Genomic DNA, 23336 nt, shown 5'->3' with positions numbered 1-23336 from the left:
GATGGGGACAACTATCGACTTATTCCATGACGTTGGTACGCTCTCTAGCTTCCAGACCTTTGTAAACAACGTCGTCAATTCCTTAGTCAGAAAGTCATCACCATCTTTAAAAAGGGCCGGAGGTAAGTCATCTGGGCCTGGTGATTTGTAGCGCTTCGAGAGTTAGAGTTCCCTGCGGACTTCCGCCTCATTTGATGGATCAGTCGTCACAGGCCATGGAGGGCAGGACAGCCTGACCGATGTTCACGGAGCAGCAGGCCAGTTGAACTGCCCTTCGAAAAATTCTGCCCATCGTCCAAGACGTCGATGGATGCTAGTGATTGGCATCCCATCATCCTCACAGATTGTTTCGCCCACACCAGACTTCTTCCTGCCAGTGGCTCGGATGTGTTGAAAGAGCTGCCGGCAGTTACCAGATGCAGCTGCTACTCCCAACGCATTAGCACGCTTCGACCACCAGGCTTCTCGGTCCTTACGCAAGCTTTGCCCAATTCCTTGCGTAACAGCCCTCGTTTGTGATCAAACTCACGGTCACGCGGAGTAGACCGACGGGCTTCATTGAGTTGTAAGGAGCAACGAGAAACCTAGTGCTTATAAGTGGGACGTTTCGCGAACCCACAACTGACTGTTCCCGCCATTTTCATGGCGTCATGCAATTGCAGCCAATGCTCATCTATACTTTTCGGTGGAATGGTAGCTAGCCTAGAAACTAGCTCGGTTCGATACTTACTTGCAACAGAAGTTGCAACCAGCTTGCTAACATCAATCCTTTGGTGGTGGTCACTTCGTTGGCCACTGAAAAGTAAGGCAAGATTGGCGCAGATCAAGGCATGGTCAGAGTCCAGATAGGTACTCCAAAAGGAGCGGCAGTCTTGTACACAACCACTCCAGCGGTAGCTGATCGCGATGTGATCAATCTGAGTCCAGGCTTGAGATGTAGAGGGAGGACGCCAGGTGGCACATCGGCGATGACTGTGCCAAAAGTTAGTGCTAGTCTGTGCACAGTTTCAGTAGACAATCCCCGTTATCTGACCTGCGACCAACGAGTCCCCATCGGCCACCTAAACGACTCTCTTCTGTGCCTAGACGCCCGACCTGAGCATCTAAGTCTCCGGCTAGTACTACAATATCTGTCGAACGCACTTTCTGGAGAAGAACAGATAACTGGTGGTAAAACTCATCCTTGATTGCATCCGGGCTGCAATCTGTCGTGGCATAGGCGGAGATGATGAAAAGACATCGTTTCTCACGCCGATTTCTTCTCACTTTGATGGAACTTTCTAATCTAACAGCACATAGCCGACTGTTAATGGGGATCCAATCGACTAGTGCTGCCTCAGCTCTAGCGCTTAGTGCGACACCAACGCCAGCAAGACCAGACGAAGATGCCACAGGGTCTCCGGATAAGCGCACGTAAAACAAGCTTTTTGAAGTGACAGATGTAGAGCGAATTTGTAGTACTCCACCAGAGTCTTGAATACGGGTCTCGGATAGACAGCAGACATCGATATGAAGACTTTCCAAAGACATAGCCAGCCCTATCTGTTGTCCAACCTGCATAAGTGTGCGAACGTTGAAGGCAACCAGTTTGAATGGTGCACGTGGTTTCAGAAAAACTACTTCAGTATTCGTATTTGGTGGTGGCATACAATTTTCAACCGGACAGTGACTTGGGAACGTTTAGATAAAACCGAGTTTCCACCATAGGCGAGCTGCTGTATAAGTGGAAAAATAAGGATACACAAAGTGAGAATAAAAGGGAGTGAATAAATGACGTAAAAAAATAATAATGTGAATCGTTTGATTGTTAATCGAAGCAAGACAAGTACTTTCCACAAATATCGACATTTCATCATATTTGTATGTGGGCTGTGACACTACCCGGGTGCCCAGACCGAAGCAGGTGGTTTTCTTAGGGGGTCACACCCCGAGCCTTTGACCTAAAGGTTTGACCCACAAGGCAGTAGAGCATTGTGAGGAGATGCAGTCCCATGGTAGCCGGTAACCAACGATTGGGTCATACGCCATTTGTTCCCTCAGGATGCTGGAGCCCATGTGCACCATTGGTTTGGGATCCGGTTAAAGCGCCGGACATTCGCTTTTCGTCCTCTTATTTTCGTGAACAACACCCCGCCACGAGAAGGCAGTGAGTAGGACTTCCCTGACAGGTGCTGTATACGCGCGGCCATGTTAGAGCATTTGGAGAGGGAGGGCGGGCCCACCCCGCTCTCGGCCATACCAGGGCATTTGGGGGCTAACTAAACAGATCTTATTAGCTGCTTTTATATGTGGAAATTTCTTTTGTCATTGGTAACATTGATTTTGTTTGACACCGCCTTTGTATTCTTGGGTTGTTATATATAATGTGATGTAATCACTAGTGATGGTCAGCCTATAAAACGTTCCCTTTTTGTTTTATTACGAGACATTTGTGCTTATAAGGTAACTATAATCGTAAATGAATTATTCTTCAAAGAACCATTTACCAAGCTTATTGTTCAACAGTCTTTACTGTAGGGCGGTACATAATATCATGTGCTTAGTAGTTCTAGGGTTGTTAAAGAAGCACCTTATTCATTACATTGATGAATAGTAGAAAATGTAGGGGTAACTACTGAGTGTTTTTGTTAAGCTTAACTTAACTTTTCTTTGAATGTTTTGCTTTGCTAACGAATGGTCTAATTTCGTCTGATGGTTTTCGTTTATGTTGTATCATCACTATCTTCATGAATGCTAAATAATTCAGTGACTGAAAATATTGCTTGTCATCTTTCAAAATCAATCACTATAATACAAATAAATTAACACTTTATCTTCCTTCAGATCTTAAATGTTTTATCACTGTTCTCCTTGAACTCAAATTTTTCTATATATCTTAAAACTATGATTTTCTTTTTTGTTTTAATGTGTAACCATATGGACTGTTAAACTTTTATGTAATGTTTTAAAGTGTTTTCCTTATCATTTTTTATATTTGATCCATTTAGATAACTGGTTTGATGTTTTAACTCGATTCCGATGTATAAAGCTATTTTTTTCCTGTTGGTAGTGGTTTAGTGTTTTTAGAACACAGAATTTCTAAATTCAATTCTCACAGTCAACTCAACAAGTGATTGGATTATTTATTAGTTTAAACCCATCACATCTGCTTTTAAGATAGAAAAAAAAGTTTTTTGTACGTTAAACTTTCGTTTGCGATTGCTTATCTACGTAGTATATGTTGGGATTTGAAAATTGGTTGCAGAGATTTCACTTGTTATAGTTTATTTTTACTGTAGTATGTTCTGCACTTAATAATGTAAGAATAGAGTGCTAACCTAACAAAGTTTAGAACCCTATTACAATCTAGATAGCGAATAAAGAAAAGTTGTTACAGGGCATATGGTTTCTAGGTTCATGATATATTTTTAATGCACTAAATAAATTGTAAAATTGAAAAAAACACAACTAAATTCCTAGGGTCAGGGAAGCAAAGGAAATAACTGTGTGTCTAAGTCAGTGTTGAAGTTGCATTGGTATTTTGTTCATTTCAGATTTATGGTCTGATTTCGATTGTCAATATACAACTTGTTCTTCCATTTCTTAAAACATGCAAATATGACCTATCTTTTTTTCGCTAATGAAACTTTAGTTAACAAAGAAAAAATTACACGAAATTGGTCGAATGTATGAGTCTTCATCGATTTCATCGGGAAGCCCTAATCTAGTTAATAATGTCGATGAAGAGATATCAATAAGTAATGGAGTTATTTGTCAAGCAAATCAGACTCTTCAAAACGGACATTCAGACGAAATAGAAAATACTATAAAAAAGGATAAAAACTCCCCTGAAAATTCATATCAAGTTAGTGTTTTATCCCTTCTTCTTTTCAGTAAAAATTGTATTATATTTCGTTGAATTCTTGATATACCTCACATAAAATTTGGTATAACTGAACACTAAAAATAATGTGCGCTACACATAAAATTTCTATGTGAACTGAGATATTACTCTGAAGCTCAAAGTGAAGCAGTTAGTTTTCTCGCGGTTAGAGACATTCGTCAAACCTTTAGCTTCAAGATCTAGTCCACAAGGCAGTCGGACAACTTCATCAGATGCATCCCCATGGCAGTCGTTAACCAAAAATAAGTTCATACCCCATTCGTTTCGTCAGGATTCTAGAGCTCATATACACCACCGTTTTGCAATCATAGTTTTTCAACTTCTAGGTAAATCTTCTGTATCTATTAATTAGACTTAATCGCCGAACGTTGTCTTTTCGCTTTCTATTTCTCATAAAAGATGCCGCCTAGTGCAGGTACTGAGAAAGGCTTCTTTGTTGGGAACTATAAACACATGATCATTTGTACATTGATACGAAAAAAGTCTTATTTGTAGTTGAGTTATAATAAGAATATAATATATATAATAATAATAATTTCAATCATGTAAAAATGGTTTTTACTATTGGGATAGTTGTCTAAATATGACATAAAGTAGACAGTCTCACTGCGTGGAGGTCTGACTAAAACTTCTCTGGCAGAGGCTATAAACACGTCGGGGTATGAGAGCGGGTGAGGAAGAGTGAACTTTTTACCCTAAGCCGTACCATGTCGTTAGGAGAGGATGCTCGTAACTAATATACATCTAATGCATCATTCTTTGTGATGTGTATTAGTTATATTGCCAGGAGTTAGTTGATCATTGGATTAACCGTCCTCACATTAGGTGTAGAAGGTTTCAGATGATAGGTGGAGGCAAGTCATACTACTTAGGTATCGTGCTTATTAGTTATTTTGTCTTAACCATCAAGGTTTTCAAGAAAACATTTTTGATCTGGTAGAATTTGTTTTTAACAAATATGTCATTTATTTATTTTCTCAAACCTATTTTCCGTTTTTTATTTATAGAATAATCCAAAGATGAATCATGATGTTGACTCAAAATCAAATCCAATCACTCCTTTTCTGTCTACCACTACTAATCCATTTATTAATTCTGATGATTCATTAAAAACAGATCGTAATACCTTAACTACTAATACATTTGATTCTCACTTAGTCACAAAACGTTCAGAAAATAATTTATCTTCTAATAATAATGAACCATATGAAGTATGTTTATAATGTGCATTTTATTTCCCTTATGACGATATATTATTTCTAGTATGAGTTAAAATGTTAGATTTGGAAATCAAGATTTATCTAAGTGTTTCTCACTAATTAGAATTATGCAAAAAATATTATTAGAAGTTGGGCACTAAATAGGTGTTTGCTTCTATTTTTGAAAATTATTGAATAGCATATGTCATTATGCTATTAATAGATTGAGGCGACAATTTTAGTGGACAGGTTATTGTCAGACTGATATCAACTGGGAATATTTAATCAACTGATGTTAAGTAGTTAGTATAACATATTTATCCTTTTCCAAGTATAGTTGTTTTTAATCAGATTAATTATGGCAAAGTAATTTTAAGTATTTCTCCATCACCCGCTATGTCACGAATTCGAATGTCTCGCTTAATATGCTTTCAATAACGTGATTTTGTCATTAATCCCCTCGGATAAATATGTACCTTATATAGTTTATTTAACCCCCTACATGTAATTTTCTCAGTGGTATTGCCATACTCATTCACCAATAGGCATTTTGAAATCGTTCTAACTTCTTGATAGTTTTTATCAAAGAATCGTTCTTAGGAAATTATCGTTTAAGTTTCTGTTTTGATGTAGAGATGTGTTTTAGGGGGAGGACTTTTGTTTTAGACTTAGGGGTAAAGTTATTTGCCTTTTTAATGCTTTTACCTGGTTCATACTTGATAACTTTATTTTATAGTACCTATGTCTCTTTATTATAGTCCGATGAAGATATTTGGCAAAATTACAGACCCTCTTACGGTGGACCTTATACATGTTCATTTTGCTATCGTGTGATCCATAATCGTTCAAACTTTTCTAGACATATAGCCTCTTGTAAGGCTAGGATTTCACTAAGTACGGTAAGTCGTTGGAATATCTATGACCCACGTACATAACCTACTTTATCATCATTTAGTGTGTCTATGATTGTGGAATTTGTGTAATAACGTTGTTCAATATCCGTTGAAATTTTATAGGCGTTTTGCTCTCAATAGATTCTTTTGATCAGTTATAATTCGTAATGAAAACGAAGGGTATATTATTTTTTATTTTACAGCGCAGTACCCCAAAACCAAAGCCTGCTGTACGGAGAAATAAACGCAAATTTCATTTTGTGTTTACGCCTACTCACAAGGTGACACCACAGTTGAAGGATTTAAGAAAAGAGTTATTCAAGGGTGGGATTTCGAATACTGAGCTTAATAAGGTATGCAGTTTTGACCGTTTATCTCTTTTTTGCTATCGTATTTATATATTTATATGCTTCAATATTGGTAAATGTATGGGACAGATTTCTCCCTCTCTCAAATACAAAAATCAGTTCATGCTGACAATCTTGTTTGTGATTGGTCGTCTTCGCAGGTGGGACTTCTGAGCTAGACGAATATGCTAATTCAAAAGCGACAATGCTCTATTTGAGTTTGAAACTTACACCACTTACCTTATCCTTCAGAACTATTCAAAGTATGCCATTTGGACTGTGGTAAATTTTTTCCAGAGTTGGATGAAGTTTTTATTTATAAACGTAATCACTAAATTTGAGTCATCACTAAGAAGTACATAATACAAGATTGGTTAATCTTGATTTACTATTTAGTAGATATGCTTATTCAATTATTTACAATGTCATTTAATCTGGACGCTTGATATGTTTTTAACTCCTATCTACTTACTGCAGTTATTTTTAAATATCACTATATATGTAACTTGTGCTGGAATTTTTCAAACTCATCCTGGCATTAAAGTGCTCATGATTGTATCTCAGCATCCTTCACTAAAGTTGTGTTTCCCATGTATTTCCGTTCCTTTCATTACCTAAGATTGATAAAAAGATCTCTTCCCCTCTAATATCTCATCATCAAAATGTTGATAATTGTGTAACTAAAATGAAGTTCAAATTCCAGTGTCGAGCCCGACTGTTATTCAGTCATGCCACGAATGTTCTCATTGTCATAAAGTTTTTCGGTTCCGAAAATCACTTCAGCGGCATAAATATAACCACAAGGTAAGAGATTTTCACGAGAATTCATCTCCAAGTCAATTATTTTATTGTTATGATCTGTTGTTACAAGCAGAAAAATAACAGTCCCGGGTTTATCATTCTATTACCTTGTCGATACAGTTGTGAGACTTTGACTTATTGTTAGAGAACTGTATTGAGGTTATGTACTCATTTAATGCTAACTTTTTGAAGTATGGACAATTGTATAAAGTTAAGGTGATTTTCTTCTGTAATACATTCACTGTACCTTCACTTTGTCATAGTAGGCTGCGAAATTCTTCGAGTCTACTATAAATTATGTACATTCTTCGTGCTTATAATCGCTGCTCATAAGAAACTTTATTCATCCAACCGTTAAAATCGTTAACAAATTTTAAATTTAACATATAATCTCATCAGATTATTAATATATTTTTTTCACATTAAAGTCTGGTGAATAAGAGGTAAACCATAAACCTATGAATCACAAAATAGGAGTGGGGCTACAATTCTTAGATATATTTGAACAGTTTCACTACCCATTAAAACCAAAAGACAGTTTACATACAACTTTAGGACTGTCTAAACTAAGTCTACAAGTTTGTTGATTTCTTTGCTGGCATGTAAAAGGAATCGATGTTACGTAAAATGTAATGAGGTGGATGTTCCTGTATATTTTAGAGAAAGTAACTAGGACGTGTACTTCAACCCGGTTTTGGCTTTCCATCGAAATTCTGTATTCATATATACATAATCAAAATTTAAAGCAAAAAAAGTTATCTAAGTAACAGTATTCTCTGCAAAATCGTCAGCCGTGTTACATTTCTGAAATGATTGCGTTCGTAAAGGTATTTATTTATCTTCTATAAAAAAAACTCGTTATTCTCTTTTAAAATAAGTCTTCGAAAGGAACGATTTTTAGAAATAACGTAAAAAAATAATGAACATGAGTATTTACCATTTTTTATAACAACTTAACCAAAATGAAACGTTCAAATATGGATTTGCTTAAATCCATGATAATTTCTGAGAATAAAAATTTATAAGCTATCTTTAAATTCCACTTAATGAATGCTGTTTTTACAATTTATTCAACACATATTCAGGTTGATCACCGACATTCAAATGGCGATACAGACAATAATGAAATTGCAATGAATTCAGGTGATAAATCACTGAATTTTCGTGGTCTTGCTACGTTAGACAAGAATGTGACTGCTTTAGTAAATTCAGAAGACTCACAACATGATTGTACCGATGAACATCTGTTTTCGACTGGATGTCATCAGGACAACCCCACTGAAGTAAGTACTTATTTTGAATTTGTGTGTGTTTGTTTGTTTATTAGGGAAATAGATACAGTATGAAAAGTGTGTAAAGTTTTTTTGTAATGACGGCTGTTATTCCGTTCTAACTATCCCTCACTTGTGTAGGATGAACAGAAGAATCGGTTGTCTCCATCGACGAGTGGACTGGAGACATCAGAGGGAACAACAACACCACCACCACCACCACCAACAACAACAACAACAACAACAACAGCAACAACAACAATGACGACGACGACAACAACAACAGGAACATCGAGTGAACATGATGTTTCGAATGAAAATTTAACTGCTACTCCCTTCAAATGTAACATGTGTTCATTGAGTTATCGCCATAGAACGTCACTTTTACGTCATGCACGTCAATCGAACCACAAGGTAAGTAGGTAGGTAGGTGAGGAGTGGTTAGATTGAATGAGTTTGATGTTGTTCATGTTCGGTGATGATCATGAAATGGTTGTAGTAGCATTGTTGTTTGATCGTGGTGAGTGTATGGGAGAGTGTGTGAGGGAGGGAGTTTGGAGGAGAGGAAGTAGTAAGTGACGAAGAGTTTTGTGTTTTGGAATGTTCAACATGAGTATTTTGTAAATATGTTCGTGATTAAATTGTTTGTAAGGGTAAAATTTTTTTATTGTTGAATGTTTTTAGGTGGATCTGATTAGGACTCGTAAGAGAAGAGACTCTGTGGAGAATTATAACTCTGGTATAAGGAAATCAGGGGAGTGTTTGAATGGTGGTGGATGCATGGATAATGAGATGATATCGAATTTGACATGGAAAGAATGTTCAGAGTCGGTGACGTTGGATTCCAAAGTTGTTGAGAATGAGAATATCGGGCAGGTAGTTGGTGAGGTGAGGTAGTTGTTATTATTGTTTGAATGTTTCATATTTAGTTGACTATATGATTTAATTTTTTGTTGTGAATTTTGATGATCGTCCATTTTAACAATCAGGTGGTGAATTGTTTTGTGAGTTTACTCATATTTCGCAATTTTATAAGTATTGAATTTCGTAAATAATACTTCATGTTGTTTTCGGTATAGTTAAATGTTTACAAACCTAACATAATTCATGTATTTTATATTCTCTATTCTTCAAAGTTTTTTAATGAAACTATCATTGTCGTAAATATGCTTAATGCGATATTCATCGCTTATCTTGAAAGCCTTCCTGGTTTGTGAGTAAAACGTGTATTAAAGTGAAATGTTTTTGTTTGTCTTTCAATTTGACCTCCTCATTTCTCGTTTTCCGATTTGTAGTTCCGTATGTAAACTCAAAGTCTAATTTGGTATACAGTCCCTTGTGGTGAGTGTTCTTGTCGGTTGAAATGACTCTGATAAATTAGGTGAGACTAATAGAATGTGTCAGTGTAAATGCGTCTAGGGATTTTTTGATTTATCCACTGGACTTTGCTGATGAATGAATCTGGTTATCGACTTTTCGACATCGAATTTGGATAGTAATCGTATTGTGAACTTGTGTCTCCTTGCCGGACACAACTGTTTTCAGAAGAGGAGGGCGAAATAATCATCCAACGGTCTTGATATTATTATCAGTGTAATCGAATCTATCTTTGGGTGTGAATAGTACACACTAAATACCATACCAGAAATGTACGTCCTGAATAAAATTGGAGTAGTGATTGTTCTTGCTGTTTTGGCAACATTACGACTTGTCATTCCTAGTTATATGGTGTAAAGAAACTGCTATTCAAATAGCTATTGTGGATCATCTTGAAGAACTAATAACTATTTTACTGTATTTAGTGCATAACTCGTAGTCACTTGCCTTTGTATATAGCGTTCTCATTCTTTTGCTAGTCGGAGCGCTCTACACTGCATTGTCGGAGCTGTGGTTTGCACGGTCTTCGGAGACGTTGGGAATAACTGCCTTCGTTTGTTATAAGGTAGTTACTACTGGAAATTTTCTTGGAACTAACAGAGTTTATGGTACATATTGTCTTTTCAGTCGTGCTCCGTAATGGCTGTTCCATGTTAGTGTAGATATTTGGCCAAATGTACCAAGTTTTCGAAATTCAACCTGAATACTGCACTGAGTGGTTTTCGCTTCGATAACAAAGTGAAGTGTTTCTCATAAATTAATTTGTTAAAGCATTCTGGTGTGATAAACAGTGGTAGTGCTTCTCCGATTTCTGCTCATCATTTCCATTAAAGTTTATGGTCTGCTTGCGTGTGTTGCTGCCTTTCTGTGTCACTTCAGAGTTTAAGTAGGATCGCTGCCTCTACACCATAAATAAATGCATTACTTTAAGCAATTGTTGAGATCATTTGGATTGTATTTTGTCAATATACTTCAAAATAGCTTTCAATTCTGTAAAACATTGTACCAATATGTTGATCAGTTCCAATAGATGTTGGTTTAACAATGCATTTATTCATAAATTTTGAAAATACAAAGTAGTTACTAAATAGACTCAAGAACGAGCGTAAGATATTTTTTTGAAATATCTTCATTTTTCCATGACTTTAATGTTCTTCGGTTCAGATCGGTGGCAAAAGCCTAGGTATCTAATTAAGCATAAACAGAGTGGACATATTTTTAATCCGTGTAATTTATGGGTTTGCATATGTTGTGGAATAAACTGATCTTGGGTACATAGTTCTTCTGGTGAACTTGCGACAATGAAGGTATCATAGATTTAGGTGGAAGCATTCGGTGTATCTGCTAAAATTGCTTTCATCAACTGTTAAAATCCTCTGAGGAATTTTCTAATAGGGTAAAGTAACCTGTTGTACTGTACTAACCCATAATGTTTGTTTGTAACCGATAGCTATCGGTGTAGAAATAAATGATTATATTTTATCAACTTCTTTAGGTTTGGAGAATTTAGTAACATCCTCTGGAATTAACTCCATTTTATCCAAATATTCTTGGCGGTCAAGTAGTACTACACCAGCTTCTTTGTCAGGGTTACTAAGGATTAAATCCTTGTTTCTTTTCAGGAGTATTAGCTGATCCAAGTGGTTCTTAGTTAATAGGTTATTCTTACTACACTGTGCATTAACTTATCCATGGCTGCAGCTAATACTCCTGAAAAGAAATAAAGATTTATTCCTTAGTAAACCTGACAAAGAAGCTGGTGTAGTACTACTTGACCGCCAAGAATATTTGGATAAAATGGAGTTAATTCCAGAGGATGTTACTAAATTCTCCAAATCATTATATGTTATTAAACATTAGCTACATTGAATTTCACTAAGCAACTACTGCCATTTAGACTAGTGGACAAATGATTGTCAATCGGCGCCGTTGTTTAAGTCGTCCTATCAGACTGGTAATGAAGTTGGAACAAATACCTATCAGTTCGTTCGGCTTTATAATTATAAAAACTGGATCAGCCAAGTTCGAGTGGGACGCAATGATACTGACATTTGGATAATGTAGTTGTTGTTTTTGGGGCTTGATGTTAATTTCTTGATCGTAAGTGTAAGAAACAAGTCTTTTCGGATGAAACATCTTGATAATACTCTGTAGTTGGCGAAAATTGGCTACTATATATGTGCAATATACAGGAGCTTTACGCATGCCACCAATATGTTTCAAGACTTTTGTGGACAAATTCTACATTTATATAGGATGAAACACGAGTCTGAAATATTGGCTTAAAAAACCGATCAAATAAATTTATAGTTTTGGCCTGTGTACTTAAATGATTATGTTTGTGACCTGATAACTTATTGTATCATTGCTAGTAAATTTATAGTTTTGGTTCAAACAATGTATCCAGCGCTTACTTGCGTCAATGAACCTAGCACATTAGAGGTTACATATAAGGCATGTTGTTCAAACTCAATAATACTTCAACATATCGTAAAATCATCCTCTTTCATTACTAGCTTTAGGCAGCAGTATCATCGGTTCTCCAGTAATCGTTGTTCAGCATAGTTGTGTAGGCCTGACCGAAGCTGCTACCTTGACGCGGTGGTCGGGCTTGCTTATCGTGATGACCCAACCGAGCTATATTGGCTGGAACATATGTTCCTGTAGATTCTACCATGCCAGGCAGGTCGATTGGAGAACGGTAAGACTAAAAGCAGCAACTCAAGGTCTGAGGGCGAAGTCGTACTGCTGACTGTAGAGGGTGTGACAGCAGTAAGGTGTTTCCATCGGACAACCAGCATAACAGCGATGCTGCCTTCCCACAAGGAGGGGCGGGGTTAGAAAAGGTCGACCCTAAAAATGTCACACCTCACCTTACCTCATGGATTTCCGTCTCCGGCGGTAAGACCCTTTGAAGAACGGAGCTAACACATTAAAAGCCTTCCACGAAAAGGCCGTGCGCGACCGGCCTCAAGCAGTTGTCCCTTGGGTTCTGCGGTCACGCTCCCAGGTCGTCAAGACCAACACTAATCCGATTTCTTTTCAGGTTCCTCAAGAAATACCCTTCCACGGTGTGGGCAGCCGGGAAGTGACACCAGCCCTCATACCCGTAACGGCACACGAGACCAAGTTGGTCACATTCAAATCCTTCCTACACCTCCTAATACCTCTCTTATCTCCATGACTAATCCTCCTCACGTCTCTTTATCACCTCGCACCGCTAGGGCAAACGATTCGAGTACGTGGAACGCTATTCCTGGTCTCCTGAAACCACGCTCTAAACTACACGTAGGAGCTTTTAACGTCCGAACACTGTGCCAAATAGGACAGCAGGCTTCCTTAGCTAAGACCTTAGAATCCCGCGGCATCGATGTGTGCTGCGTCTCCGAAACGCGCATACAGGATCCAAGTAGCGTCATTCATTTGACCTCACCATGCCAAAATAAAGAACCGACTCGATTTACGCTTCGTGTATCTGGAAGCCCTGATTCTGCTTCCCGTGGCCTCGCCGGCGTAGGTATAGCATTGAGTCCTAGGGCAGAACTAGCTTTCTTAGAGTGGATCCCAGTAGACAGTCGTTTGTGCGCTGTCCGACTAAACGGAACAATAAGGTCTCGGAAATATAGGCACACTCGTCGTCTCTGCCTACTCTCCCACTGACTGCAGCTCAGACGATGTAAAAGATGAATTTTACAGAAAGCTTCCCGACCTTCTCAGAAAAGCTAGGCGCTCTGATGTAGTAATAGTGGCCGGTGACTTTAATGCTCAAGTAGGTAAACTAGGCGATAGGGAAAGACATCTGGGTGGATCTTATAGCATCTTGGCTCAAAGAACAGATAATGGCGACCGTCTGTTGCAGCTATGCTGAGATAACCGCCTTTTTCTTGTGAATACTAACTTTAAGCATAAGGAAAAACATCTTTTAACATGGCGACCCCCTAATTCGTCCCAACGTTGGACCCAAATAGATCACATCGCTATCAGCCACCGATGGAGGGGCTCGATAGAAGACTGTCGCTCATTCTGGAGCACATGCTTAGACTCAGATCATGCTCTAGTGCGAGCGCGTATCTGTCTGCGTCTTACTGGACGTAGGAAAGACGCTGCAAGGAAACCTCCTAGGGGCCTACTCAACGATAGTCAAGCTAAGAGTATATTTCAGGAACAACTAGGAAAACAGTTAGGCAGCCATGTATGTGATGCCCACCCCGATGCAGCATGTAATGATATCCGAAAAGCTGTGGAAACAGCAGTGATATCTGCTAGTACGGTAACCCCTAAGGTTAGGGGGCAACACTGGATCTCAGCAGCATCTATCGCACTGATAGATGCTCGGAAACTCATTCCACCTGACTCTGAACATAGTGAAGAGCGGAGTCAGCTTAAGCGCAAGCTGACAAGAAGTCTACGCAATGATCGTGAACAGTGGTGGGTAGCGAAAGCAAGAGAGATGGAAAAGACAGCAGCAATAGGTAATAGCAGACAATTGTTCAGACTTGTTAAGGAAACCGGCATTAGGAAACCGACTGTTAGCGAAACACTCTCAGAGAAAGATGGACATATTATACATTCTCAATCCAGGAGATTGGATCGATGGGTAGAACACTTTAGGGATCAGTTCAACTGGCCTTCAGCCACACTTCGGTTTCCAACGATCTCCAGTCAACCTGAATGGCAAGTTAATGTAAGTCCTCCGACTCTTGACGAAGTTGAAAAAGCTGTCGGAAATTTGAAGCGTGGGAAAGCAGTAGGCCCTGACAGGTTTACCACTGAGATTTTTAAGGATAGCGGCCCAGTATTAGCAGTGAGATTGACTGAGGTCTTAGGTAGAATTTGGGAACTGGATGTAATCCCATCTCACTGGTCTCAATCACTGATTGTGCCAGTCTATAAAAAAGGACAAAAGTCCTCTTGTGACAATCACAGAGGAATCAGTTTGACTAATATAGTGTCTAAAATATTAGCTTCAATAATACTTCGACGCCCAACTAAAGCTCGTGAAGAGCAGACTAGAGAAAATCAGGCTGGTTTTCGACCTGGACGTGGTTGTATAGACCACATATTCACACTACGTCAGGTTCTAGAACACAGACACACGTTCAGACGCCCGCGAATCGTAGTATTTCTCGACCTTAAAGCAGCATTCGACTCTGTCGATCGTAAGGTTCTATGGCAGTGTTTGTCACTGAAAGGAGTACCAAAGAAGTGCATTAACCTTGTAAAGGCTCTCTACTCGAACACAACTGGTAGAGTGAGAGCTTATGGCGAACTGTCATCAGGATTGGTGTTCGTCAGGGCTGTCCACTCTCTCCATTTTTGTTCAACTTTGTCGTTGACGTACTTTTAGAGATAACACTTTCCTCGTCTAAATTTCCAGGGGTTGAACTTCTACCGGTAGGTTCACTTGTTGACTTAGAATATGCTGATGACATAGTTTTATTTGGTGAAGACGCTGACAAAATGCAGTCTTATGACCACTCTAAGCAACAATGCAAGCATGTTCGGGATGCGATTCTCCTGCTCGAAATGCAAAATGTTGCTTCAGGATTGGGTTGCATTGACACCCGAACTAATGATAGGGAGTGAAGTAATTGAGCTTGTCGATCGCTTCACTTATCTTGGAAGTCTCATCAGCCCTTGTGGTCTGGTGTGTGACGAAATCTCAGCACGGATACAGAAGGCTCGACTAGCTTTTACCAACTTGCGTCATTTATGGCGTAGGCGAGATATCCGTCTATCAACCAAAGGACGGGTTTCCTGTTGACTACCTCCAACCACCATCTAAATCTCAATATATAGTGCCCGCAGTGTTGAGTCACCTAGACTGGTGGCCACATTGCAACATGATCGATAGCATTCGATCTGCACTAATAAGGACTAGACAAGCATGACATTGATCACCACCCAGTGATCAATCAATTGTGAAAGGACGGGTTTACTGCACAGCAGTTCGTTCCGTCCTACTTTATGGCAGTGAAACATGGCCGGTAAGAGTAGAGGATATTCGTAGGTTACTAGTATTTGATCATAGGTGTCTTCGAAATATTGCTCGTATATCCTGGGACTATCGAGTAAGTAATGCAGTTGTTAGGAAACGGGTACTAGGTAAGGATGGCAAATCAACTGATGACGTAGTGAAACTTCATTAGTTGGGATGGCTGGGACACGTGTTACGTATGCCCAACGACCGACTGCCTCGACGTGCGATGTTCAGTGGTATAGGAGTAGGTTGGAAGAAAGCTAGGGGCGGCCAGACCAAAACATGGCACAAGTCCATGAAGTCACTGACAAGTGGACTGAGTCATGTTGGTAGGTGTAGACTACCTGGTTGGGGACCGCGAGATGATAGCAACCGATGTTTAGAGACCCTGAATGACATGGCTCAAAATCGTTTGCAATGGTGCAGGTGCATACACTATTTGTGTTCTCTCAAATTTTGATCTTATCCCTCCTTGTCTCTTTTTTTCCCTTCCCAAATTTATTTCGCTGTATTATACTCTTTAAATAACATCTCCAAACACTAATTTTCCCGATTACCGCTTATACTCTTATTACCTCTATCACTATGGGATTTGAGTCGATCATTGAATCTCTGTGCTAATGTGGTGTGGCAACTCGAACTGATTTACGTACGTACGACGTTCTACGTTGTTACTGACTGACTGACTGATTTTTGTGTGTGTGCAAGAAGTAGAAATTGTATGGGTTTCATTATGAGTTTATTGTACTTGTTGCGCTATGCTGGGTCCAGTTCACATGAAAGTAAAGCAGAAATCCAACCTTTTTTTGGTTGTTGAAATCAGTTTCAAACTGGTCTTCATAACTACACCGTCGTGATGATGTTTGCAAATAAGTCAAATGTCAATTGACCAATACTGTTAACCATATTGTTAGTTGTAGAGCTGGTGGATGCTGTTCACGAAGTTCATGAAGTTACAAGAATCTCCATTAGGTTAAGTTGATTTGTAAGTGGGCATTTAAGCTGGCCTACTTTTTTATTACATACATTTCATCATTTTCTCTATTTTCATAACATGAGTTTATTCTTAACGGAAATCATCGTTCATTCAGTGACGCCATTTATAAACACTAGTTTTCCTGATGTGAACACGTATTATACATGTCCTTGTGGTTTCTATATGGAGTTTTATGTACTGGAGCTTACACTTGTTAAAGAAAACAGAAAGTTAGCCAACATTATAATGATAATGAATTAATGATAAACGTAATAGATTAAGCATAATTGATGTAACACAACTTTTAACATGGATTCGAAGTAAGTGATTTGGGGATTTGTGAGACATGACTCACAGCAATAATGTGTACCACTCTATGTGACGTTACTCTTTTTGAGTTTATCATAAACAGTAAACTGTAATTATATCTTTCGTTGATCTATACACTTTAATTCTTGGTCTCTTTATTCTCATATGACCCCACTTTGGTTTTCTGCGATGCACTGTCACTTCACTTTGTGTGATGGATTTATTCTTTTTTACTTACAAAAAGCATTCTTTCATTGTGGTGTATGCTACTTATATTGACAGATATAACTAGTATGTAGCACCAATCGGAAGTGGAATGCATGCCAACAAAAGATTGAGAAGGTCCAGTTGAGATGAACAGAAAGGGAAACAGAAATTAATTGTAATAACAAGAGAATTGAAAGAATAAGGAAGTATGTAAACGACAACTGATGGAAGATGTGCAAATTATGTATTTAACGTATGGTTTTCATATTTTTCGAACGTACTCTGTAATTTTGTATTAAACAATAAATTGGTCTTCCCCACCTGAGTTCTCGTTCACTACATCATAAATAAATAATTAGACACCGTTAGCTTTTGTCAAATGTTCTTGGTTCCGCTATGTTTATTAAACGCCTAGTAATAAACGGTTGTTCTGCGTATAAACAATGTCAAATACCCCCTTTTTTTTCCAATGATGACCATTTTCCAATATACCAAAATTATTGATTTTGAACTCCATTCTTATATTGAAATTTTGTGAAAACATAGTAATAATCAGTAGTGAGTTTATTTTTTAAAATTCAGTTTCACCTTTTTTATTCTTCCAGGCTAGCGTAATTAACATACATCCTAAATCTACTGATTATGTTTCAACTTATCAATAAAATAGTCAAATACGGTGTTGAACATTTGTCTCCGTTATGTGGCACTAAATGTTCCGTACTTCTAAACTAATCATCTATGGTTGTGATAATTTAATTTATTTTAATTTTTACAATCTATTCAACACATATTCAGGTTGATCACCGACATTCAAATGGCGATACAGACAATAATGAAATTGCAATGAATTCAGGTGACAAATCACTGGATCCTCGTGGTCTTTCTACGTTAGACAAGAATGTGACTGCTTTAGTAAATTCAGAAGACTCACAACATGATTGTACCGATGAACATCTGTTTTCGACTGGATGTCATCAGGACAACCCCACTGAAGTAAGTACTTATTTTGAGTTTGTGTGTGTTTGTTTGTTTATTAGGGAAATAGATACAGTATGAAAAGTGTGTAAAGTTTTTTTGTAATGACGGCTGTTATTCCGTTCTAACTATCCCTCACTTGTGTAGGATGAACAGAAGAATCGGTTGTCTCCATCGACGAGTGGACTGGAGACATCAGAGGGAACAACAACACCACCACCACCACCACCACCAACAACAACAACAACAACAGCAACAACAACAATGACGACGACGACAACAACAACAGGAACATCGAGTGAACATGATGTTTCGAATGAAAATTTAACTGCTACTCCCTTCAAATGTAACATGTGTTCATTGAGTTATCGCCATAGAACGTCACTTTTACGTCATGCACGTCAATCGAACCACAAGGTAAGTAGGTAGGTAGGTGAGGAGTGGTTAGATTGAATGAGTTTGATGTTGTTCATGTTCGGTGATGATCATGAAATGGTTGTAGTAGCATTGTTGTTTGATCGTGGTGAGTGTATGGGAGAGTGTGTGAGGGAGGGAGTTTGGAGGAGAGGAAGTAGTAAGTGACGAAGAGTTTTGTGTTTTGGAATGTTCAACATGAGTATTTTGTGAATATGTTCGTGATTAAATTGTTTGTAAGGGTAAAATTTTTTTATTGTTGAATGTTTTTAGGTGGATCTGATTAGGACTCGTAAGAGAAGAGACTCTGTGGAGAATTATAACTCTGGTATAAGGAAATCAGGGGAGTGTTTGAATGGTGGTGGATGCATGGATAATGAGATGATATCGAATTTGACATGGAAAGAATGTTCAGAGTCGGTGACATTGGATTCCAAAGTTGTTGAGAATGAGAATATCGGGCAGGTAGTTGGTGAGGTGAGGTAGTTGTTATTATTGTTTGAATGTTTCATATTTAGTTGACTATATGATTTAATTTATTGTTGTGAATTTTGATGATCGTCCATTTAAACAAACATGTAAATATTTTGTCTTTTTTTCAGTATTTGTTGGTCACAAAAATTCTATTCGCAATCTTTTGCTATGTTTTTTGACAAGGCTTCAGTCAAATTTACGTATAAGGATACTTGTTTTTTATTTACTGTACCTTTTCTATCGTTTTATATATTGTCTAAAGTCTTCCAAATTTTGTACATTTATTTGTGTCTTGTTGTAAGGTGTTGTTCGGCAGACTAAATCACTACCGAGTTATCTGAAATTCGTCAAAGTTGTGTATCCACTAATCATCCTAATCAAGAGCTTTTGAAGTTTGATCATGACATTTGTCATTCTGAGGGTGAACTGATACAAGCCTCAGATTTCAAAGATTGTCCGTCAAGAGATTTACTTGATTTATGTATTTTAGCTTCTTTTTACTTTTTGATTGATGTTTTCTTTCACTTAGTTATTTCGTTTTTTCTATATACTGATATTATTGTGTTAATTTATTTGCTGAATCTTGTGATGTGTATCGATGAAAATAATTTTGTGATAGATTAGCTTTTTTGTAGTTAATTGTTCAATTATCTTGCCTTCCTTATTTTTTGAACTTACAGTATTGCGATTACTAGCACAAATTATTGAAATAAGCGTTATCCTATTCATACACATGTTCGTGTTGTTATTATAATAAGTCATTCTTTACTTTAGTAAAGATTCTGCTAATCTTAAACAATGTTTTCCATTCGGTCCCATCGAATGTACTCATATATTCTTCTGAAAGTTCTGCAATCCTATTGTAGAGTTAGTATTTTTACCTTCTTGTTTGTTCTTTAAAGAGACTTCAGACTACCACATTGTAGTTTATACATTAAATATATTGTATGATGAAAGATTTTGATGGGGAGTTAAAAGGTTTTTGATCTGTTCATTTGAATATTCACAAGTATATGGTTACCAGTAGAGGGCGGGTGGTATTCATTACAACCTTGAGTGTTTTGCTCTGAGAATTCTTTGTTGTAGCTAAATCTTTTGCATTAAATAAAGCCATTGTTATAATATATCACACAGAGTCGTCCAAAATTGTTGCCTATCAGTGGAATTTGAAATTCTTTTTCAAATTGTAAACTATCATAGGTAGTGTGATTTTTGTATTTTACTTTCCAACTACATGAAATAAAGAACTATTTCCATTGAACATAACGTCGTTCCTCGATTTATTGTGGAAGTGTTACTTAACAAGTCACCGGTTTCTTGTAACTATATCATCAAATATATTCATTAATTCATCTACATCTTTTATTTTTATATTAAAAAAAATATACAGATGAAACAAATATCTGAAACTCATTCATCATCCAATAATTCATGTATCCTAACTGGAAAGACTTATTCTCTTGGTTTACGAAGTCGCAGACTATCATTACAATCTAATCAAAGTATCCGGAATATAGAAACTCCATCTATTATATCAAAGTTAAATAGAAGAAAAAATAGATCAGTTTCTCCATATTCACTTCGTCATCCACGTATCGAAGAAGAAATATCTAAATGGTAAGCTTATATATATTTTTTGTTGAGGTATTAGTTCTATGAGGTCATATGAACAAGGAATAAACGTGATGATGCATTGAAGAGATTATAATACTAGTTTGCATAATACGAGCGACAACAATAAAAAGATTGTATGTGCAAATATAAAGTTTTGTTAAACCAACAGATTATAATGTGAATAAAGCAAGATGATTAAAATGTTTTTGTAACGGTAATCAGAGGCCAATTTTGTAAAATTTGAAATGGTCAATACAATTTTCTGTTAACCCTTTTTGTCTACCCTATAGTAGTCGTCGATCATCGGTGTCTACACAATCTTTAAGTGATAATTTAATTGACGATGTCAGATCTATCATCTCAAATGCAACAACTGTCCCAGCATCTGATTGTAATTTAAAAATCAATGAATCATCATCATTATTTACTTGTTCTTGGTGTAATCGTTCTGGATTTAAGTGTTGGCGTTACCTTCAAATACATCGTGCACGATGTTCATCTCATCCAAATCGATCCAATAAACAAAAATCTATTTTATCGACGAACAATATGTCACAAGTTAAAACTTCTGTAATTTGTGAACAGTGCAATCGAGAATTTCGATCTGGAACTGGCTTAAAAGTTCATCAAACTTTAATGTCTCATCATAATAATAAATCATTCATTCATAAAAATGAATTATCTAATAACTTATTATCACAATCTATCGCTTGTCCAGGCTGTTCACATGATTCACCATTATTTGAATCAACTGAAAAATTATTAAAACATTTACTAACATTAAAATCAACAAATACTACTACTAATACTAATCATCATCATCATCATCATCATACAAATCGTAGTCAGTATTGGCCTACTGTATTATCAGTGCCTAATTTAGGTTATGGTTGTCATATATGTGGAATGTTACTTGCTTCAGAATCACGTTTAGATAAACATAAAAAAGCTGTTCATGAAGTATGGCTTTTTCAAGAACAACAAAATATTAGTCCAAGTAAAAAACTATCTACTACTTCATAAATATATTTGTATTTATATTACGTGATTGTTATAGTTGAATGTCTTCATTTTCTCTTTCCTTTTTCTTGTTTTAAAAACATTATTAGTATTTTATCAGACATAGTTATCGTTTTTGTAAGTAGTCAACTATCTGTAAATTTGTGTAATAACGATAATGTGTATATTAATCTCTTCTTAATTCTTTCTCTTTCAAAACTTTTTCTCTATTATTACGTAATAATAACATGATGATGATGATTAGTGATGAGATAAATTACAATGATTAGTCGAATGATAATGGATCAAGACGATATGAATATTTGTAATTAGTACTTATTTATGCATTCATTCATGTATTTTTGTGTGTACTGTTTCTAGGCTTTTTTTAATTAAAATTTTTATTTAACCTTATTTTTTTAAAAAAAAACAAACATATTTTCTGTGTTAGATATACTACTGAGTAGGATTAATTTTAAAAATAATGAATGTATATTAAAAGAAAAATACTCAGCAAATTTTTCATGTTTACTTCGTTAACTCCTAAACTTTTTTTTTAAGTTTAAACTCAGTTTTCACCACTTTGCCTTTGTATTCCTCTGCTCACTCATTCACTCACTCACTCTACTTAATTATTTGTGACTCATTCCATCTTATCTCTGTAACCTTACTATCACATCATTAACATCTTTCAGAAGTAAAAAAATCTTTTTTATCATAAACAAATCAGATGTATGTTTTTCAGTTTATAAGATTATTATGCTTTTTAACTAGTACTGTTATCATTAATTATAATTCTATTATGTACAGTTTATAGTGTGAAAATTGTTTTGCATCTTTAGTATTTGTTATTTTGTTGTGTTTTCTCCCTCCCAGCGTATTTCTTCTGTTCTCTTAGAAAACCACGAGAAAATTGTAACTGTGGCAATGAATAGTGAGAGATGGCGGAATAAAGAGAAAAGAGTTTCTTTTTTTTCTGCTTAGGATTTTTTAATGAATCGTTCTTTTGTATGAAAATAATAAATTTATTCGTTTGCTTTTTATCATTGTTGTTGTTGTGGTGGTGGTGGCGGTTATAGCTGTACCATTTCTAGTGGATATATTTTAATGCAAACACTTCTAGGTTTGTGTTTCAATTATTCCCTCTCTCTTCTCACTCGTCTACTCTGTATTTTTTATTTACTTATTTTACAATGTGTATCATTTTCTCTTTTTGTATGTGTTAAAGGAGAATAAATTTTTTTTTAATGACAAAAACTACTGGTATCCAAATTAAGTTATAATTAAGTTTAAGAAAAATAATCATCATAGAACAAAATTGAGGTTATGTATTTATAAATATAGAATAATGAATTGTGTACATGTATCTTATGTGTGGTTGGTAAAATTTATTGATCATAAAGCAACGCTTAAGTCGTAATATTATTGAATGGAGGAGTGTTGGGGTGGGGGATTTTTAGCGTTATATGTAATTTAATGAATTTCTATTGTGTTAATTGTTTAAGTCATTCGTATCAATTAACTAAGTTTTATTGTGCATCGTTAAAGGTATATTATGTTTTGCAAAATACATGCGAAATTAGGTCAACAATTGTTTAGATATGTTATTTGTTACCA

The 23336-nt window shown here is 36.5% G+C and overlaps 1 protein-coding gene across 1 annotated transcript in view; it reads left to right on the top strand.

The window, feature by feature from the left end:
- The window catches only part of MS3_00008556 (uncharacterized protein), a 39426-nt gene extending 16447 nt beyond the window's left edge, over positions 1-22979 (top strand). Inside the window, exons 6-17 of the mRNA XM_051216889.1 lie at positions 3632-3844; positions 4891-5094; positions 5841-5981; positions 6179-6328; positions 8209-8406; positions 8536-8808; positions 9079-9282; positions 18039-18236; positions 18366-18635; positions 18906-19109; positions 20497-20723; positions 21014-22979. Coding sequence (XP_051073852.1) covers positions 3632-3844; positions 4891-5094; positions 5841-5981; positions 6179-6328; positions 8209-8406; positions 8536-8808; positions 9079-9282; positions 18039-18236; positions 18366-18635; positions 18906-19109; positions 20497-20723; positions 21014-21743 — 3012 coding nt within the window. The 3' untranslated portion in view covers positions 21744-22979. The remainder of the gene's footprint in view (positions 1-3631; positions 3845-4890; positions 5095-5840; positions 5982-6178; positions 6329-8208; positions 8407-8535; positions 8809-9078; positions 9283-18038; positions 18237-18365; positions 18636-18905; positions 19110-20496; positions 20724-21013) is intronic.
- The last annotated feature ends 357 nt before the right edge of the window (positions 22980-23336 follow it).

Source organism: Schistosoma haematobium, chromosome 1 (assembly GCF_000699445.3).
Source record: "Schistosoma haematobium chromosome 1, whole genome shotgun sequence".
Classification (NCBI taxonomy): Eukaryota; Metazoa; Platyhelminthes; class Trematoda; order Strigeidida; family Schistosomatidae; genus Schistosoma; species Schistosoma haematobium.
This window is presented reverse-complemented; position numbering and strand designations above follow the sequence as displayed.